The 20,775-nt window shown below is 54.6% G+C and overlaps 1 protein-coding gene across 1 annotated transcript in view; it reads left to right on the top strand.

The window, feature by feature from the left end:
* The window catches only part of LOC116955519 (uncharacterized), a 94,171-nt gene that overhangs the window by 65,101 nt on the left and 8,295 nt on the right, over positions 1–20,775 (top strand). The window contains exons 10-15 of the mRNA XM_076053209.1: positions 697–755; positions 9,803–10,227; positions 10,390–10,719; positions 11,152–11,208; positions 11,982–17,122; positions 18,233–18,521. Of these exons, the coding sequence (XP_075909324.1) occupies positions 697–755; positions 9,803–10,227; positions 10,390–10,719; positions 11,152–11,208; positions 11,982–17,122; positions 18,233–18,521 (6,301 nt within the window). The remainder of the gene's footprint in view (positions 1–696; positions 756–9,802; positions 10,228–10,389; positions 10,720–11,151; positions 11,209–11,981; positions 17,123–18,232; positions 18,522–20,775) is intronic.

The following is a 20,775-nucleotide window of genomic DNA, read 5'->3' on the forward strand; positions in this document are numbered from 1 at the left end:
GTGTATAGTCGTATAGTATCGTAATGTAAGTGTATATTAATGTAGTGTGTAGTGTAGTACATATTATTGTAGTGTATAGTGTAGTGTATATTAGTGTCGTGTATAGTGTAGTGTATATTAGTGTAGTATCGTGGAGTAGTGTATATGATTGGTGTATAGTGTATTTTAGTGGTGTGTAGTGTATATTAGTGTAGTGTATAGTGTACTGTACAGTTGTGTATATGTACGTTGAACGTCTTTCGCACTGTACGTAGCCAATCGTGCTAATTGGAGAATGGGTGAGTGAGTGGGTGAGTGAACATGTGAGTGGGTGAGTGACTATGTGAGTCTATGTGTGTGTATATATGTTGAACTTCTTTCGCACCGTACCTAACCAACCGTGCTAACAACAAACTGAACACAATGATGACGATTGTGACGATTTAGCCGGCCCAGTTTTACGCCCGGAGTGGGGACGGAGGGAAGTTTTGGGTCATCTTAATGGCATTGTAAAGAGAGGAAATGGGTGAGGGGTGTGGAAGACGCGTCTGTGGTGGCACCACCGGGACTCGGGCCCCCCAGCCATGGGCGAATCCATGGTTGGCACGGGGCGACGTTGACGGCACGCCGCGTTGATTCTCGCTCGAATTGAAGTCCCCCCTCCCCTCCCCCCCCCCCGTTCGTCGACTGTCCCCGCCCCTCGTCTTGCACGCGCAGATGCTGCCCGTGTTTGAGAAGATGCCCGGATATAAGAAGCTGCACGTCCTGGGTTTCCGGTAAGCCAACGAAGGGACCCGGAGGAGGCTTAACGTGGCGGGGTGGCGGTGACACACACAGTGGGCAGGCAGAGCAATGCCGACGAGGCCCGCCACGTGCCGCGACAGCGAGTGACGGTGACGTCACCATGGCTGATGGGGGGACAGGGGGGAGGAGGATGTGTAGCTGAGGGGACTTTGCCGAGTCACCGGAGGTCAGCGGTGTCACGATCGGCCTCTGTGGATAGGGCTCGTGAAGGACGCTGCTGCTACTGGGAAGTTGGAGGCAGTCGCCCTCCGGCTACAACGGAGGGCAGAGGAGCGACGCTCACAACAACGAACGGAGCGCCGGGGCGGCTAAAACGCATCGAGTTGGCACATCTCAGTCAGTCAACCCACGGCACCTGCTGGGTCTGTCCCGTGACCACAGGATCGCAGCGCCCCCAGTTTTTCCGTTAGCCCTGCCCACTTCCACATAACCACACCCACCACCCCCCCCCCCAACTATCAGTGCCCCCCACATGGAGAGTATCCTCGCTATTCACGACAGCTGACCGCCAGCCACCCATCCGACCACCTACCGCGCTGCCCCCTACATCGGCAGACTATACCCATGATGGCCGGGCCGCTATGGAAACTGGCGCAAATATTACAATTGCACCAAGTTGCTGCCAGACTAGACCTGCCCATACCTGTGAACCCATGAGGTTTACCCCGTATTCTTGTACAGGGAAATTGAGTTTTCAGGTCCGTGCGGCCTACAGCTGTTTCAATACGGGAAAAACAAATCTATTTGTGTGTCTCCCTTGTGATGGGACTTTGTGGAATGAACGTTGAGATGAATATGAATTGGTCTGCATTAAGGTAGGCACTGATAAGGGGTTGACAGGTATGTACTTTACACACTACTGGACACTTATATACCCTACTATACAGTACACGATACACTACACTACTATGCACTATTATACACTACACTTCTATACACTATTATACACTACACTACTATACACTATTATACACTACACTTCTATACACTATTATACACTTCACTGCTATACACTACTCTATAAACTACACTATCATACCTGTCAACCCATACCGTTTACCCGTATTCTTGGACAGGGAAATAGTTTTCAGGTCCATGCGACGTACAGCCGTTTCAATACGTGCAAAAAAAGTTTTTTTTTTATCTATTTGTGTTTCTCCCTTTTGATGGGACTTTGTAGGATGAACCTTGATATTTATAAGGGGCACGGGGTGACCAATAAGGTGTCAATTGGTCTGTAGGCCACTGATCGGAGTTTACAGGCATGCCTGTCTGTCAAACACAGCGAAGTCTTCCTACAAGATGGCCGGCCGCCATGGAAAGTGGCGGAAATAAACAAATAGTGCGAAGATGCTGAGCCAGTAGCTGATTGGGCAAATTTTGTGTTCCGTGACAAACCCCTTGCTGATTGGCCGCCTCGGGGTGGTGGTGGCGGTGGTAGTGGCAGTAATGACGACACATTTATATTAACACGATCTACCCCCCCCTGCCCCCAAAACAAAAACAATCCTCTATTATGTACGAAGTTATCATCATGTTGATAAGAAAAAGGTGTTTTACTCTTTCTGGCAACAAAACAGGAGGTATTAAGATGTTTAAAAACTAAATAGAAACCTTTTGCAAGGAATGCTGTCTGCATTAACGACACGCAGTACTTTCTCTAATAATATTTGCATTGTCTGTGAAACTGATTGGTCCACACCATGCATATATTATCAGATAATGTGTTTTTTTCGTGTGTTCGCCACCAGTACTGTGTGTGGTTAATGCAGACAGGACTCCTTGCAAAATGTTTCTGTTTGGTGTTTTAACATCTTAACACCTACTGTTTTATTGCCAAAAAGGGTAAAACCCCTTTTTCTTATATTTTGATACTGGCAAGAAGGGTCCCATATTTGAATGCTCTAAATATGTATGGCATTGTCTTTAAAACTGGCCTACACCAGAGACAGCCTTCTTTAGGGCCTCGTCTCACCAGTGTCAGACCAGAGATCGCCAAAAGGCAAATAATAATCATCATCATGATGATGCTGATTATTATTATCATAGCGGACTATTATGTTTCATGTGTGACCAGGTGAGGCAGCAAGGAACCAGGATTCTCATTTGCAAGAGTTACCTGGGTTACCCACTATGATAAAAAAAAACAACTCAAATCAAATCCGAATTTGTAACAAAAAAATTATGCACGGCAAAACAAAGAGCAAGATTTAGATAGACATCGGCCAAACGTAACTGTCGCCGTGTACGCGTGAGACATTGGAAGAGAATCGCGCGAACGTCAATCAACAGGAAGCGATACATTCCCTGTCTCGCGCGGATTACCTTTCAGACCGATCGCAGGACAATTACAAAATTATGTCATGGAGACTTCAGGTGCGGGGGGTGGTAATCAGGCAGAGGCCCATCGCAAACTGAGTGACAACAAAGACAAAAGTCACCCGTATAGCCTGTAGCAGAGTGTTGGGGCAAGTGCTGTTAGCGAGCACCTATGAAGACCGGCGCGGTACGCGAGGGGGTGGGTGGCCAACACCAAAGGAGTGACACACAGGACACACACAGGCAGGCAGACAGACATTAGTATTGTTATTACTGCCCTCATTCAGCCTGGCGAGCCTCACACCGAGGTTTAAGACTTGTTCCCAGGAGGGTCCTGCCTCAGGTGTGCCGCGGTAGCCTCGCCTGGTGTGCAGGAGGTCGTGAGTTCGATCCCGACTCTGACGCCTGCTGCTGCTGTATATTTGGAGTTTGCGTGTCTCTCATCATCATCACGGTGGCTAGGAGATGTTAACTACCTCGCCTGGTGTACAGGAGGTCGTGGATTCAATCCTGACCCTGACGCCTGCTGCTGCTGTATATTTGGAGTTTGCGTGTCTCTCTCTCTCTCATCATCATCACGGTGGCTAGGAAATGTTAACTACCTCGCCTGGTGTACAGGAGGTCGTGGGTTCGATCCCGTCCCTGACGCCTGCTACTGTATATTTGGAGTTTGCGTGTCTCTCTCTCTCTCTCTCATCATCATCACGGTGGCTATGAGATGTTAACTACCTCGCCTGGTATGCAGGAGGTCGTGAGTTAAATCCCGACCCTGACGCCTGCTGCTGTATATTTGGAATTTGCGTGTCTCTCTCTCTCACATCATCATCACGGTGGCTAGGAGATGTTAACTACCTCGCCTGGTACACAGGAGGTCGTGGATTCGATCCCGACCCTGACGCCTGCTGCTGTATATTTGGAGTTTACGTCTCTCTCTCTCTCTTCCCGTGGTCGCATACATTTTTTTTCTCCGGGTCCATCTGCGGTTTCCCTCCACATTGAGAATCAACGTCACGCACTCGTCGTTATTTGGCTGCTGCTGCTGCTATACATTTCCACGCGACGATGATGATGACGACGAGAAGCCGCCACTTCGTTGAGCTATGATTTGTGACGGCCTCGTCGCTTCTGATAAAGAGCTACACAACAGCTCAGTGGGGCCGTACACCTGGTCAAAGAAAACAAAGTTTCAGTTTGCCGCAGTAGTCGAGGGGGTGATAGTGCTGCTACCGCTGCTGCTGTGTGATGCCGGATGAGTAATTTTGCCGTGCAATTTCTCAGCGTTGGGATGTTTTGGCCCATCGCGGTTACAAACCCGTGTGTGTATACACGTGTGTGTAAGTGTGTGTCTGTGTGGGTGCGTGTGTGTACGTGTGTGTGTGCGCGTGTGTGCATTTGTGTGCAAATGCACATGGTCGGGCAACTCTGTCGTGGACAGTGCTGTGGGGGGAGGGCCAATTCCGATTGGCTCCTCCCCTCATGGCGTCTGTGTCCACCACAGTGGCTAAACGGGGGCTCTGGACGGGTGTGAGGGGCTGGTAACCCCTCCACCTTAAATTAATTACCACTAAACCACGAGTTAAACTGAAAAATGTAACTAATATGCTTGTGCCGGAGGCCCCGGGGGGACAGGCGTCTATGACGTCTCTTGGCCAAACCACAATTGGCGGAGCCAGGAGATTGAATCTCTACCCTCGGGGCTCCTCCAGGAACAACGAAAAGCCACTACGGATGGCCACGTGGAATGTTCGAACGCTCACTGCGGAGGAGAGGCTGCCACTCCTCTGTCGGGAGCTGGACCGGTACTGCCTAGGTTTCTGTGGTATTCAGGAGGCCCGGTGGACCGGCTCTGGCTCCTGCCACCATGAGGGGTGGACAGTCCTCTACTTGGGGCAGCAGACCAACAAACAACAGGGAGTGGCTCTTCTTCTGAACAAAATAATGAAGGGGGCATGGGAGGGTGGCGGTGAGGTGTGGGAAGCTGTAAGCCCCAGGCTACTTTGGGCTCGCCTTCCCATCAACCGGAGGCGAGGAGTGGTAGTCGTGGTTCCTCATGCCCCCACCAAAGATGAACATCCGTGGAGGGATGCAGGCAAGGCCGATGATTCAGATGCCTTTTATGACCTCCTGTCACAGGTGCTGGCTAAAGTGGCCCCTCGAGATCGAGTCATCCTGTTGGGCGACTTCAATGCCCGAGTTGGTCACGATGCTGGCACCTGGTCTGGAGTGATTGGAAGGTATGGGCCAGATCAGCTTAATAACAACGGTAGGAGGCTGCTAGATGTTTGTGTAGGCCATGGGCTTGTAATTACCAACACGCTGTTCCGGCATCGGTGCATCCACACAACATCATGGATGCATGCCGGGTCCAAGCAATAACATCTGCTGGACTACATAGTGACGGAACAGCGGATGTGTGGCCATGTCCTTGACACAAGGACCTACCATGGAGCTGATCTGCCCACTGAACATCGACTAGTCATCTGTAAGATGCGCCTGCCATTATTCCACTCTGGTGGTGGGTGTACACCCAGGACCCCATTAAAACCCAAGGTGGCCTGGTCTCAGCTAGCTGATGAAAGTTGCAAGCGAGAATTTAATTATAGCTTGTGGCAGGGGTTGGCATCGTCCCCCACTCCTCCAGATGTCGAGGGGAAATGGGCGAGGTTTAGGACTGTGGCTCATGCAGCTGCAATGGCTGCTTTGAGAACATGTTCCAGACCTCCCCAGAGACCCTGGCTGACAGAGGAGGTTTTCAAGCTGGCTGAGAAAAAGCGACAGGCCCACTCTCATCGGCTACAGCATCCCACGTCAGAGAATGAGGAAGCTTACCGCAGCCTCAGCTCGGAGGTTCGGAGAGCTGTGAGGCGCTGCAAGGATGGGTGGTGGTCGCGGATTGCTGAGGAGATGGAGTCTGCCTCAATGGCCCGCGATCACAAATCGCTCTTCAACTCCATCAAAAAAGTGACCTGCAGCGCCACACCTATTACCATAATTAGGGGAAAAGACGGTGAAACAATCTCCGACCCCCAGGAACAGGTTTTGCAGATTTTCTGAGCATTTCTGTGAAGTCCTGGGGGTGTGGAAATCCCTTGGCATGGAAAACTTCGTGGGACAAAGTGGAGATTACCCTGCTGAGGCTGCAGTGTCTTAAATATTGGAAGAATAAGTCACTCCCTGTGAGTGGCTGGCTGAGGTGCTGTCTGTTGAGGAAGTACTAAAGGCGATCCAGAGTCTGAGACCAGGAAAGGTGATCTCCCAAGCGAAATGCTGAGGGAGGGTGGCGTTTGTGCAAGACTGCCCTACATGACATCATAACAACCGTCTGGACCACTGGATGGGTTCCGCAGGATTGGAAGGATGCCTTGGTGGTCCGGCTCTTTTAGAAGCGGGACCGCACAGACTTTAACAACTACAGTGGCATCTCACTCCTCAGTGTGCCGGGAAAGGTCCTCGAAAGGATTATTCAACATCGCCTTGCCAGGCACGCTGAGGAGAGGCTTGCAGAGCCTCAATGTGGTTTCAGGAAAGGGCGGTCCTATACAGATGCCATATTTTCTCTCCGTCTGCTACAGCAGAGGTGTAGGGAATTCCAACAAACCTACATACCTGCTTTATTGACCGAGTCAAGGCATATGATACCATCAGTAGGCCTGGGCTCTGGGTTATTCGTCGTGTTTTCGGAGTCCCTGACCCTCTGCTCACGATCATTAAGGACCTTCATGATGGTGAGCGGGCCCAAGTAAAACTACGTGGCCGGGAGTCAGAGCCATTCCCTGTTCACCTTGGGGTGCGACAGGGATTTCCTCTGGCTCCCACAGTATTTAACATATTTTTCGACCACGTAGTTCGTGAAGACTTCGATGGCTGTACCGAAGGAATTTCCATCTGGTACAGATACAATGAGAGGCTGATCGATGCCTGGGTGTAGTCAAGGTATGGCTCCCTATTAGTCAACCACGTTATGTATGCCGATGATCTGGTAAAATGCCGCTCACTCAGAGGAGAAGTTGGAGGCACTGCTGCTGAACCTGGAGCGTGCCACTAAGAGGTGGGGGCCTTACCATCAGCCCCACCAAAACTAAGCACCTTCCTGGGTATTTTGTTCCATCGTACACTCCACCCCCACAACTCTCAATTGGTGATGGGCAGTTGTGGAGAGAGTGGAGACTTTCCCATTCATGGGTAGTGTGCTCATGACCGGCTCCGGTTTAACAGCAGAGGTCTCACTCCGAATCAGTCGCGCGGCATTATCTTTTCATCGGTTGCATAACGCTGTGTGGAAGCGACCTGGTCTGTTGCACCGCACGACGTTTCAGGTCTTCCCGGCCATGGTCATTCTCTCCCTTCTCCATGCTTGCGAAACGTGGACCACCCCTACAACATCTTCGCCGGTTAGAAACATTTAGGCTGGCCTGCCTACGCCCCATCCTGGGTTCAACCAGACTGGATGGTGTGAGGAGCTCACAAATTCTTGAAAGATCTGGACAAAGTCCCATCGGTGAGCTCCTCTGGCAGGCAAGGCTGCGTTGGCTGGGTCATGTAGCCCGCATGCCCAGCCACCGCATGCCTAAACAGCTTTTGTTTAGCCGAATCGAGGAGTCTAAATGGGCATGGCACGGGCTAAACAAGAAATGGAGTGATGTGGTACAGGAGGATGTGGAGCTGAGTGAACTTGCTGATGACTGGTATCAGCGGTGTCAAGATCAGCCTCTGTGGAGGAGGCTCGTGAAGGACGCTACTGGGCAGTTGGAGGCAGTCGTAATCCAGCAACAACGGAGGGCGGAGGAGCGACGCTCGCAACAACGAGCGGAGGGCCGGGTGGCTAAAGCACAGCAAGTTGGCACAGTAGGGAGCACAGGTGGTGCATCAGCCAGTCATCTCAGTCAGTCGACCTTGGGCTTCCCCGTGACCTCCTGCCACTTCACGTGGCCTCAACATGTACATAGCCTGGCACAAGCGTCGTGGTTACATCACCGCCACTTAGTGGCAAATGGCGGATGTTGTTGTTTGTGCGCGTGTGTGTGCGTGTGTGTTTAGCTTTTTTATTTTAATAAAAAGTAAAGAAAGAGCCTTGTGACTCCACTGAGCAAACGCCAAAACACAGCCACGCGGAGCGGAGAGGTGGTATTTGCGCGACAGAGATTAATTCACATTTAAGAAACATCGCGTGCGCGTGCCTGCGCGCGTTTGTGTGCGTGTGCACGTGTGTGCGCGTGTGCGTGCTTGTGTTTGTGCGTACGTGTGCGCGTGTGTGCGCGTGCATGCGTATGCGCGCGTGTACGCGTGTGTGCGTGCGTGTGCGCGTGTTTGCGCGTGCGTGCGTGCGTGTACGTGTGTGTGCGCGTTCGTGCGTGTACGCGTGTGTGTGTGCATGCGTGTGTGTACGTGTGTGTGTGTACGTGTGTGTGTGTACGTGTGTGTGTGTACGCGTGTGTGTGTGACCGTGTGTGTGTGACCGTGTGTGTATGTGCGTGCGTGTATGCGCGTGCGTGCGCGCGATGTCAACGGCGACGCCTTTGAAGTCATCAAATTGTGCAAGCCCGAGAATGTGTTTCATTCTCCGCGAGAGAGGGGGGGAGAGAGACATAGGGAGAGAAAGGAAGAGCAAAAGCGAGAGAGACAGAGAGAGCAAGGGGACAGAAACAGAGAGAGAGAGCAAGGGAGAGAGACAGAGGAGAGACAGAGAGAGAGCGAGAGCGAGGCGTTGAGTCTCTCTCTGGGGCCCTGGATGCGTCGTAAGGGAACCTTTTAAAATTCAGCGTCATTCACTTAACAGAGCGCGTGCCCCCCACTGAGACGTACGATCTCATTTCCCACTGGAGCGTGGGGGGGGGGAGACTTGTAGCGGTCTGGGCACACTTTGTAATCTCACCCCACCCTCCCCGTCGCACACAACCACCACCACCGCTACACAAAGACACATCATCATCACCGTCATCATCGGCCACGATCGATCCACTGCTGCATATAGTCACTCATCAGCTCACGTAGTTTCGATTTAAAGCTTTCGTGACTGCAGTGATTCATCTTCTTTGGTTCTTTCGGTAAAGTCACGTAGAATGAGAATAAAATAATAAATTGATAAAATAAAATAAATATTATTGTGTTATTTTATTTTATCAATGTATTATTTTATTCTCATTCTACGTGACTTTACCGAAAGAACCAAAGAAGAAGCTCACGTAGTCATTCACCCACACACTCACCCATCCGCCGATTAGCATGGTTGGCTACGCACGGCGCGAAAGAAGTTCAACGTATGTACACACGTCTTTATTTATCCCGTTTTAACACATACATACACACATACATACTCCATACCTGTCCACCCATTATCAGTGTCCACCTTATTACAGACCAATTCAGACATTATTGGTCACCCTGTGCCCCTTATAAATCTCAATATTCATCCTACAAAGTCCCATCACAAGGAGAGAAACACAAACAAATAAACAAATACGAATTTCTTTGCCCGTATTGAAACGGCTGTACGCCGTGTGGACCTGAAAACTCAATGTACCTGTACAAGAACACTGGGTAAACCGTGCGGGTCGAGCGCTCTGACCACCGTGCCACTCCAACCCCGATAGCGTCGCTCGTTCCTGTCAATTACCGCTTGCACCACCCACCCCGACTCACCCACCCACCACCCATCCACCTCCTCCCACCTCTCGTCCCACGTGCGTCCATGCGAGCGCAGGTGTGGCAGCAAGGTGGTGCACTACGCCACGGTCTTCCAGGGCGGTCGCCCCGGGCAACAGCAGCAGCAGCAGCAGACCAACAACAACAACAACGGGGAGGCCAAGCTCGTGGCTATGGAGACCAACCAGGTGGAGGGTGCGGGTGGCAGCCTCCCTCCTCCACCTCCACCGCCGCTGTCGGCCAGCCCTCGTCCTGAAGCGGGCGACGAGCTCGGACCAGGAGGAGTGGGAGCAGGTGGAGGAGATGGAGCAGCAGGCGGAGGAGGTGGTGGAGGAGCAGGTGGAGGAGGTGGTGCAGGAGCAGGTGGAGGAGGTGGTGCAGGAGCAGGTGGAGGAGGTGGTGGAGGAGCAGGTGGAGGAGGTGGTGCAGGAGCAGGTGGAGGAGTTGGTGGAGGAGGAGGTGGAGGAGGTGGTGGAGGAACAGGTGGAGGAGGTGGTGGAGGAGCAGGTGGAGGAGTTGGTGGAGGAGGAGGCCGTGCCGAGGAGACGCAGCCGAATGGACAGACGGATCATCCGAACGTCTCGCGGGAGGAGGAGGTGGAGGCTGTGGACTCCGATGACCTCCGCAATTCGGGGAGGAATCCAGGGTCGGCCGATGGCGACTCCGGTGATCGCCGTGGCCTTGAGGAGTTGGCCCACTCCGAGGAAGACCTGGGCGTTGAGGAGGAGCGGGAGGAGACCCACGAGTCCGAACGGGACGAGGACCTCGCTTTGGCTCCGGGAGCCAAGGGGGAACGAGGTGGAGATTACCCCCGTGAGGAGCGGGAGGAGGAGGCCGGGTGGGCCATGCCAGGGTCCATCCAGGCTCTGCCGCAAATGGTCTCGGACGCTCTGCACAGACAGCAGCGGCAACAGCAGCACCCCAAGGAGCAGCAGCTGACGGGAATTGACCCCGACTCCTTCCAGCTAACGCGCGGTGCGTCCCGCTGCTTCCCGCTGGGCCCTGCTGGGCCCCGCTGGGCCCCGCTGGGCCCCGCTGGGCCCCGCTGCGTGGCGTGTGTGGAGTGTGTGGAGGGTGTGGAGTGTGTGGAGTGTGTGGCGTGTGTGGAGTGTGTGGAGTGTGTGGAGTGTGTGGCGTGTGTGGAGTGTGTGGAGTGTGTGGAGTGTGTGGAGTGTGTGGCGTGTGTGGAGTGTGTGGAGTGTGTGGAGTGTGTGGAGTGTGTGGCGTGTGTGGAGTGTGTGGAGTGTGTGGAGTGTGTGGCGTGTGTGGAGTGTGTGGAGTGTGTGGAGTGCGTGGCGTGTGTGGAGTGCGTGGCGTGTGTGGAGTGTGTGGAGTGTGTGGAGTGTGTGGAGTGTGCGTTGTGTATACGGGGCATCTCTGTCTTCGGTGTGTTTGTGCGCGCTGCAGAATTCCTCACGGACCTCCCCGCGGACGCCATCCACTACGACCTGCAGATATCCTCAGGTACGACGACGCGGGTCAGGGGTGGTGCTTGCCCACACAGGTCCTGATGCTCGCCAACAGCACTTTGCCTCTGTTGTCGGAGCACGCAATCGCCAACCAGCTGCTCTCTCACCTGGACACGCGGCCACGCCACCTCACCCTCCCGCATCACGCAAGGGTAAAGGCGCAGCCCCTGAAATCTCTGGCGCACTCACGCACGCCGCCGCCGCTGGCGGGAGGGGCTTCCCCAACTCGAGCGAGCGGCCTAGACGTACGTTGGCCGACTCACCTCATTTTGCCGGCCCCGGCGATTTTTTGCCGGGTCCTACCGGTTGATTTGTAATCACACAACGATGAGAAACCACTTCGTTGAGCTACAACTTTTAGTGACCAGGTTGCTTCCGAGAAAGAGTTTCATCGCAGCTCAGTGGGGCTCTACCTGATAAAAAAAAATATAACATAGTTTGCTAAATTTTGATTTAAAGCTTTCGTGACTGCAGTAATTCATATTCTTAGCTCTTTCAGTAAAGTCACGTTGAAGGGGAAACAATAAAATAATAAAATATATTGCCGTTGGTTTTTTCACACCTGATGACGACCGTTTGCGTTATGGTCGAAACGTCGTTGAGAATTTTTATTCTTTTATATCTATTTTATTATTTTATTGTTTCCCTTCAACGTGACTTTACCGAAAGAGCTAAGAACATACATAGTTTGCTAGTTTAGTTTATAGTTTATTGCTTTACTTTATAGTTAAGTTCATAGTTTAGTTCATAGTTTCAGTCTACCCGCAGGTCCTCCGGCAGCCGCGGTGTTGGACGAGCGGGCGCCGTCGGCCGCCGCTCCGCCCCCAAGCGCGCCCGCGAGCATCCCCGTGGCGCCAACGGTGCCCGCCTCTCGCTCGGAGGCGGCGGGCGAGGTGCGTACCGCAGGGACGCCGCTCTCCTCCGGAACCGGGACGACCGACGGTCCGCCGACTCGGGCCGCCGACACGACCACGACAGCGGCCATCAAACCCGGCCCGCTCCTCTCCTCGCCGGACGGACGCGGCCTTGAAGGACCCCCCGAAGAGGCGCTCGTCCCCCTCGCTCCGTCCTCAGGGACGGAGGATGAGGAGGAGGAAGAGGAGGGGGAGGGGGTGGGGCAGGAGGGGCTGGAGGAAGAGGAGGTTCACGGCGACGTCACGAGCACGGAGCTCGCGGCGGCCGGGGAGTCGCGACGGCCGCACGCGGGAGTTGACGGAGCACCTGAAGCTGCAGCAGGAGCAGATCAGTCACCTGAAGCTGCAGCAGGAGCAGATCAGTCACCTGAACCTGCAGCAGGAGCAGATCAGTCACCTGAAGCTGCAGCAGGAGCAGATCAGTCGCCTGAACTTGCAGCAGGAGCAGATCAGTCACCTGAAGCTGCAGCAGGAGCAGATCAGTCACCTGAACCTGCAGCAGGAGCAGATCAGTCACCTGAACCTGCAGCAGGAGCAGATCAGTCACCTGAAGCTGCAGCAGGAGCAGATCAGTCACCTGAAGCTGCAGCAGGAGAAGATCAGTCACCTGAAGCTGCAGCAGGAGCAGATCAGTCACCTGAACCTGGAACAGGAGTAGATCAGTCACCTGAACCTGCAGCAGGAGCAGATCAGTCACCTGAAGCTGCAGCAGGAGCAGATCAGTCACCTAAACCTGCAGCAGGAGCAGATCAGTCGCCTGAACCTGCAGCAGGAGCAGATCAGTTGCCTGAACCTGCAGCAGGAGCAGATCAGTCACCTGAACCTGCAGCAGGAGCAGATCAGTCACCTGAACCTGCAGCAGGAGCAGATCAGTCACCTGAACCTGCAGCAGGAGCAGATCAGTCACCTGAACCTGCAGCAGGAGCAGGTCAGTCACCTGAACCTGCAGCAGGAGCAGATCAGTCACCTGAACCTGCAGCAGGAGCAGATCAGTCACCTGAACCTGCAGCAGGAGCAGATCAGTCACCTGAAGATGCAGCAGGAGCAGATCAGTCACTTGAACCTGCAGCAGGAGCAGATCAGTCACCTGAGCCTGCAGCAGGAGCAGATCAGTCACCTGAACCTGCAGCAGGAGCAGATCAGTCGCCTGAACCTGCAGCAGGAGCAGATCAGTCGCCTGAACCTGCAGCAGGAGCAGATCAGTCACCTGAACCTGCAGCAGGAGCAGATCAGTCACCTGAACCTGCAGCAGGAGCAGATCAGTCACCTGAACCTGCAGCAGGAGCAGATCAGTCGCCTGAACTTGCAGCAGGAGCAGATCAGTCACCTGAAGCTGCAGCAGGAGCAGATCAGTCACCTGAACCTGCAGCAGGAGCAGATCAGTCACCTGAAGCTGCAGCAGGAGCAGATCAGTCACCTGAAGCTGCAGCAGGAGAAGATCAGTCACCTGAAGCTGCAGCAGGAGCAGATCAGTCACCTGAACCTGGAACAGGAGTAGATCAGTCACCTGAACCTGCAGCAGGAGCAGATCAGTCACCTGAAGCTGCAGCAGGAGTAGATCAGTCACCTGAAGCTGCAGCAGGAGCAGATCAGTCACCTAAACCTGGAACAGGAGTAGATCAGTCACCTGCACCTGCAGCAGGAGCAGATCAGTCACCTGAAGCTGCAGCAGGAGCAGATCAGTCACCTGAACCTGCAGCAGGAGCAGATCAGTCTCCTAAACCTGCAGCAGGAGCAGATCAGTCGCCTGAACCTGCAGCAGGAGCAGATCAGTCGCCTGAACCTGCAGCAGGAGCAGATCAGTCACCTGAACCTGCAGCAGGAGCAGGTCAGTCACCTGAACCTGCAGCAGGAGCAGATCAGTCACCTGAACCTGCAGCAGGAGCAGATCAGTCACCTGAACCTGCAGCAGGAGCAGATCAGTCACCTGAAGATGCAGCAGGAGCAGATCAGTCACCTGAACCTGCAGCAGGAGCAGATCAGTCACCTGAGCCTGCAGCAGGAGCAGATCAGTCACCTGAACCTGCAGCAGGAGCAGATCAGTCGCCTGAACCTGCAGCAGGAGCAGATCAGTCACCTGAACCTGCAGCAGGAGCAGATCAGTCACCTGAACCTGCAGTTGCAGAAGGAGGACACGAGTCACCTGAATCTGAACCTGCAGCTGAAACAGGAGTAGATGAGTCACCTGAATCTGAACCTGCAGCTGAAGCAGGAGCAGACGAGTCACCGGAACCTGCAGCTGCAGCAGGAAGAGATGAGTCACCTGAACCTGAACCTGCAGCTGCAGCAGGAGGAGACGAGTCCCCTGAACCTGAACCTGCAGCTGCAGCAGGAGTAGATGAGTCACCTGAACCTGCAGCTGCAGCAGGAGCAGATGAGTCACCTGAACCTGCAGCTGCAGCAGGAGGAGATGAGTCACCTGAACCTGCAGCTGCAGCAGGAGGAGATGAGTCACATGAACCTGAACCTGCAGCAGAAGCAGGAGGAGACGAGTCACCTAAACCTGAACCTGCAGCTGCAGCAGGAGACGAGTCACCTGAACCTGAACCTACAGCTGCAGCAGGAGGAGACGAGTCACCTGAACCTGCAGCTGCAGCAGGAGCAGACGAGTCACTTAAACCTGGACCTGCAGCTGCAGCAGGAGTAGATGAGTCACTTGAACCTGAACCTGCAGCAGGAGTAGATGAGTCACCTGAACCTGAACCTGCAGCAGGAGTAGATGAGTCACCTGAATCTGAACCTGCAGCTGAAGCAGGAGCAGACGAGTCACCAGAACCTGCAGCTGAAACAGGGGTAGATGAGTCACCTGAACCTGAACCTATAGCTGCAGCAGGAGGAGATGAGTCACCTGAACCTGAACCTGCAGCTGCAGCAGGAGTAGATGAGTCACCTGAATCTGAGCCTGCAGCTGCAGCAGGAGTAAATGAGTCACCTGAACCTGAACCTGCAGCTGCAGCAGGAGGAGGTGAGTCACCTGAATCTGAACCTGCAGCTGCAGCAGGAGCAGATGAGTCACATGAACCTGAACCTGCAGCTGAAGCAGGAGTATATGAGTCACCTGAATCGGAACCTGCAGCTGCAGCAGGAGTAGATGAGTCACCTGAACCTGAACCTGCAGCTGCAGCAGTAGATGAGTCACCTGAACCTGAACCTGCAGCTGCAGCAGGAGCAGATGAGTCACATGAACCTGAACCTGCAGCTGCAGCAGGAGGAGACGAGTCACCTGAATCTGAACCTGCAGCTGCAGCAGGAGATGAGTCACCTGAACCTGAACCTGCAGCTGCAGCAGGAGGAGATGAGTCACCTGAACCTGCAGCTGCAGCTGCAGCAGGAGTAGATGAGTCACCTAAACCTGAACCTGCAGCTGCAGCAGGAGGAGATAAGTCACCTGAACCTGAACCTGCAGCTGAAGCAGGAGCAGGTGAGTCACATGAACCTAAACCTGCAGCTGCAGCAGGAGTAGATGAGTCACCTGAACCTGAACCTACAGCTGCAGCAGGAGCAGGTGAGTCACATGAACCTGCAGCTGCAGTAGGAGTAGATGAGTCACCTGAACCTGAACCTGCAGCTGAAACAGGAGTAGATGAGTCACCTGAACTTGAAACTGCAGCTGCAGCAGGAGTAGATGAGTCACATGAACCTGAACCTGCAGCTGCAGCAGGAGTAGATGAGTCACCTGAACCTGCAGCTGAAACAGGGATATATGAATCACTGGAACCTGAAGCAGGAGTAAATGAGTCACCTGAACCTGCTGCTGCAGCAGGAGACGAGTCACCTGAACCTGCAGCTGTAGCAGGAGTAGATGAATCACCTGAACCTGAACCTGCAGCTGCAGCAGGAGACGAGTCATCTGAACCTGAACCTGCAGCTGCAGCAGGAGTAAATGAATCATCTGAACCTGCAGCTGAAGCAGGGATATATGAATCACTGGAACCTGAAGCAGGAGTAGATGAGTCACCTGAACCTGCAGCAGATATAGGCATTGACATCTCACCTGAATCTGGAACTGCCATCAACGATCTGGGCTCTTCGCCTGAAGCTCCAGCCATGGTAGAAGACCCCGACACATCTCCTGAACCTGCAGCCTTGATGGAAGGCCCGGATGCGTCACACGAACCCACAGCACGAGGAGAAGTTCCCGAAGGCCTCGCCGCGTGTCCTCAACCTGCTGCCTCCGTCGTGGACCTCTACGCCTCTTCTCAACGTTCCACCATCATCAAGGGCCTCGGCGTCTCTCCTGAACCTCCTCGTCCTCCTCTCGCCGCCGGTGGTGTTGGTGGTGCTGACGGTGGTGGCGGCAGACCGGACGTAGCGACTGAAGCAGACGTGGCACCTGATTCAGACGTGGCACCTGAACTGGATGTAGCGACCGAACCGGATGTAGCACCCAAACCAAACATGGCACCTGATTCAGACGTGGCACCCGAAGTGGACGTGGCACCTGAAGTGGACGTGGCACCTGAAGTGGACTTGGCACCTGATTCAGACGTGGCACCTGATTCAGACGTGGCACCTGAAGTGGACTTGGCACCTGATTCAGACGTGGCACCTGATTCAGACGTGGCACCTGAAGTGGACGTGGCACCTGAAGTGGACTTGGCACCTGATTCAGACGTGGCACCTGATTCAGACGTGGCACCTGATTCAGACGTGGCACCTGATTCAGACGTGGCACCTGATTCAGACGTGGCACCTGAAGTGGACGTGGCACCTGATTCAGACGTGGCACCTGAAGTGGACTTGGCACCTGATTCAGACGTGGCACCTGATTCAGACGTGGCACCTGATTCAGACGTGGCACCTGATTCAGACGTGGCACCTGATTCAGACGTGGCACCTGAAGCGTCAACTGAGCCGCGGGGCTCCCCGGCCGCCGCGGGGGGCGACGTGTCGGTGCTGTTCAGCATGCGCGTCACCAACATGCGCTTCAGCGAGGCGCTCTTCGACAGGGAGTCCGCCGAGTACAGGGACCTCGAGAAGAAGTTCCTGGACCTGGTGAGGGTTGTGGACGAGTCCGGGTCCGTTTTGTTTTGTGAAACCCCAGGAGGGGGGGGGGGGGGGGGGTGGGTGCACGAGTGCTCGAGGGAACTTTGGAGGTGGAGAGCAGGATGAGAGGGGGGTAGAAAGAGTCACGTTTGGAGTGGAGTCACCGACCTGGGGTTTGCGTTCCACCAAAGATGAGAAAAGCCAAAAGCTAAAAACCGTCCGGCTCGCGTTCTACGCGATTTTTAAAATGGGCGCACGTTTGATTAATTTACGCTTATTTAGTTTGTCAATTTTTGTTTTCTTTAAACCGTCTGTTTACTACCTTTAGTGCACGTATGGTGGTATCGTAAATATATGCTACCGTAAGCAAGGAAATATGTAGACGTAAGAGTGAGTTTCGATAGCATGCTCTCCCCTAACCACAAACCGTTTCCTTGATTTCTTATTGGGAACAAAAACTTTACGTTTTAATCCATGCGATTCTGAGTTAGGCGCCGTTTTTCAAGAACACAACCCCTCGCGGAAAACGAGAGGTAGCCGTGATGTGGAGTGTACCTCGCGCGGCAGATGAAGAGAATAGCAATCGGTGCAAAAACCCCACTGCAGTGGGTCTTTGTTGTTGTGGACGATGACGACGATGATGACGCAAGGTCAGTGGGCTCCATGACGACGATGATGACGATGATGACGCAAGGTCAGTGGACTTGACGACGACGATGACGACGATGATGACGCAAGGTCAGTGGGCTTGACGACGACGATGACGACGATGATGACGCAAGGTCAGTGGGCTCCATGACGACGATGATGACGATGATGACGCAAGGTCAGTGGGCTTGACGACGACGATGATGACGATGATGACGCAAGGTCAGTGGGCTTCATGACGACGATGATGACGATGACGCAAGGTCAGTGGGCTTGACGACGATGACGACGACGATGACGCAAGGTCAGTGGGCTTCATGATGACGATGACGACGATGATGACGCAAGGTCAGTGGACTTGACGACGACGATGACGCGCCTTGTTTGTGAGCGCGACCGCGTACGTCTCCGCCACCCCCCGCCTCCACCAACGTTGGCTCCGGCCCCGCCCCACCCCCCTCCCGCCCCCAGCTGGTGCCCTACATCGGCGCCAAACTGGAGGGCTTCAAGCAGCTGGAGGTCGTGCGCTTCGAGCGCGGCAGCGTGGTGGTGCTCAGCCGCGTCACGCTGGCGCGCGGCGCGACCGTGCGCCTGCGGCGACACCAAGATGGCGACGGAGACGAAAGCGCCGGCGCAGCCGCCACGCCACGTGCCGCTCTGCTGGGGCTGCTGCGGGAGCTGTGCAGTGCCGCGCCGGCGAGCGCCGACATCAACATTGACCGCAACTCGCTCGGCGTGGGCGGAGATGACGACGGCGGAGGTGGTGGCACACCGCTAGCACCCTAGCCACACCGCTAGCACCCTAGCAACACCGCTAGCACCATAGGAACACCGCTAGCACCCTAGCAACACCGCTAGCACCATAGCAACACCACTAGTACCCTAGCAAAACCGCTAGCACCCTAGCAACACGGCTAGCACCATAGCCACACCGCTAGCACCCTAGCAACACCGCTAGCACCATAGCAACACCGCTAGCACCATAGCAACACCGCTAGTACCCTAGCAAAACCGCTAGCACCATAGCAACACCACTAGCACCCTAGCCACACCGCTAGCACCCTAGCAACACCGCTAGCACCATAGCAACACCGCTAGCACCATAGCAACACCGCTAGCACCCTAGCAACACCGCTAGCACCTTAGCAACACCGCTAGCACCCTAGCCACACCGCTAGCACCATAGCAACACCACTAGTACCCTAGCAACACCGCTAGCACCCTAGCAACACCGCTAGCACCCTAGCAACACCGCTAGCACCCTAGCAACACCGCTAGTACCCTAGCAACACCGCTAGCACCCTAGCCACACCGCTAGAACCCTAGCAACACCGCTAGTACCCTAGCAACACCGCTAGCACCCTAGCAACACCGCTAGTAACCTAGCAACACCGCTAACACCCTAGCAACACCGCTAGTACCCTAGCAACACCACAAGCACCCTAGCCACACCGCTAGCACCCTAGCAACACCGCTAGCACCCTTGCAACACCGCTAGTACCCTAGCAACACCGCTAGCACCCTAGCAACACCGCTAGTAACCTAGCAACACCGCTAGCACCCTAACAACACCACTAGTACCCTAGCAACACCGCTAGCACCATAGCAACACCGCTAGCACCCTAGCAACACCGCTAGCACCTTAGCAACACCGCTAGCACCCTAGCCACACCGCTAGCACCCTAGCAACACCGCTAGCACCCTAGCAACACCGCTAGCACCCTAACCACACCGCTAGTACCCTAGCAACACCGCTAGCACCCTAGCAACACCGCTAGCACCCTAGCAACACCGCTAGCACCCTAACCACACCGCTAGTACCCTAGCAACACCGCTAGTACCCTAGCAACACCACTAGCACCCTAGCCACACCGCTAGCACCCTAGCAACACCGCTAGCACCATAGCAACACCGCTAGCAACCTAGCCACACCGCTAGCACCCTAGCCACACCGCTAGCACCCTAGCCACACCGCTAGCACCATAGCAACACCGCTAGCACCCTAGCAACACCGCTAGCACCCTAGCCACACCGCTAGCACCCTAGCAACACCGCGAGTACCCTAGCAACACCGCTAGCACCCTAGCAACACCGCTAGTACCCTAGCAACACCGCTAGCACCCTAGCCACACCGCTAGAACCCTAGCAACACCGCTAGTACCCTAGCAACACCGCTAGCACCCTAGCAACACCGCTAGTAACCTAGCAACACCGCTAACACCCTAGCAACACCGCTAGTACCCTAGCAACACCGCTAGCACCCTAGCCACACCGCTAGCACCCTAGCAACACCGCTAGCACCCTTAAAACACCGCTAGTACCCTAGCAACACCGCTAGCACCCTAGCAACACCGCTAGTAACCTAGCAACACCGCTAGCACCCTAACAACACCACTAGTACCCTAGCAACACCGCTAGCACCCTAGCCACACCGCTAGCACCCTAGCAACACCGCTAGCACCATAGCAACACCGCTAGCACCCTAGCAATACCGCTAGCACCCTAGCCACACCGCTAGCACCAAAGCAACACCGCTAGTACCCTAGCAACACTGCTAGCACCCTAGCAACACCGCTAGTAACCTAGCAACACCGCTAGCACCCTAACAACACCACTAGTACCCTAGCAACACCGCTAGCACCCTAACCACACCGCTAGCACCCTAGCAACACCGCTAGCACCCTAGCAACACCGCTAGCACCATAGCAACACCGCTAGCACCCTAGCAACACCGCTAGTACCCTAGCAACACCGCTAGCACCCTAGCCGCACCGCTAGTACCCTAGCAACACCGCTAGCACCCTAGCCACACCGCTAGCACCCTAGCCACACCGCTAGTACCCTAGCAACACCGCTAGTACCCTAGCAACACCACTAGTACCCTAGCAACACCGCTAGCACCCTAGCCGCACCGCTAGTACCCTAGCAACACCGCTAGCACCCTAGCCAGACCGCTAGCATCCTAGCAGCACCGCTAGTACCCTAGCAACACCGCTAGCGCCCTAGCCACACCG

This window comes from Petromyzon marinus, chromosome 60 (genome assembly GCF_048934315.1).
Source record: "Petromyzon marinus isolate PM22_M1 ecotype Great Lakes invasive population chromosome 60, UKy_Petmar_22M1.pri1.0, whole genome shotgun sequence".
NCBI classification, from domain to species: Eukaryota; Metazoa; Chordata; class Hyperoartia; order Petromyzontiformes; family Petromyzontidae; genus Petromyzon; species Petromyzon marinus.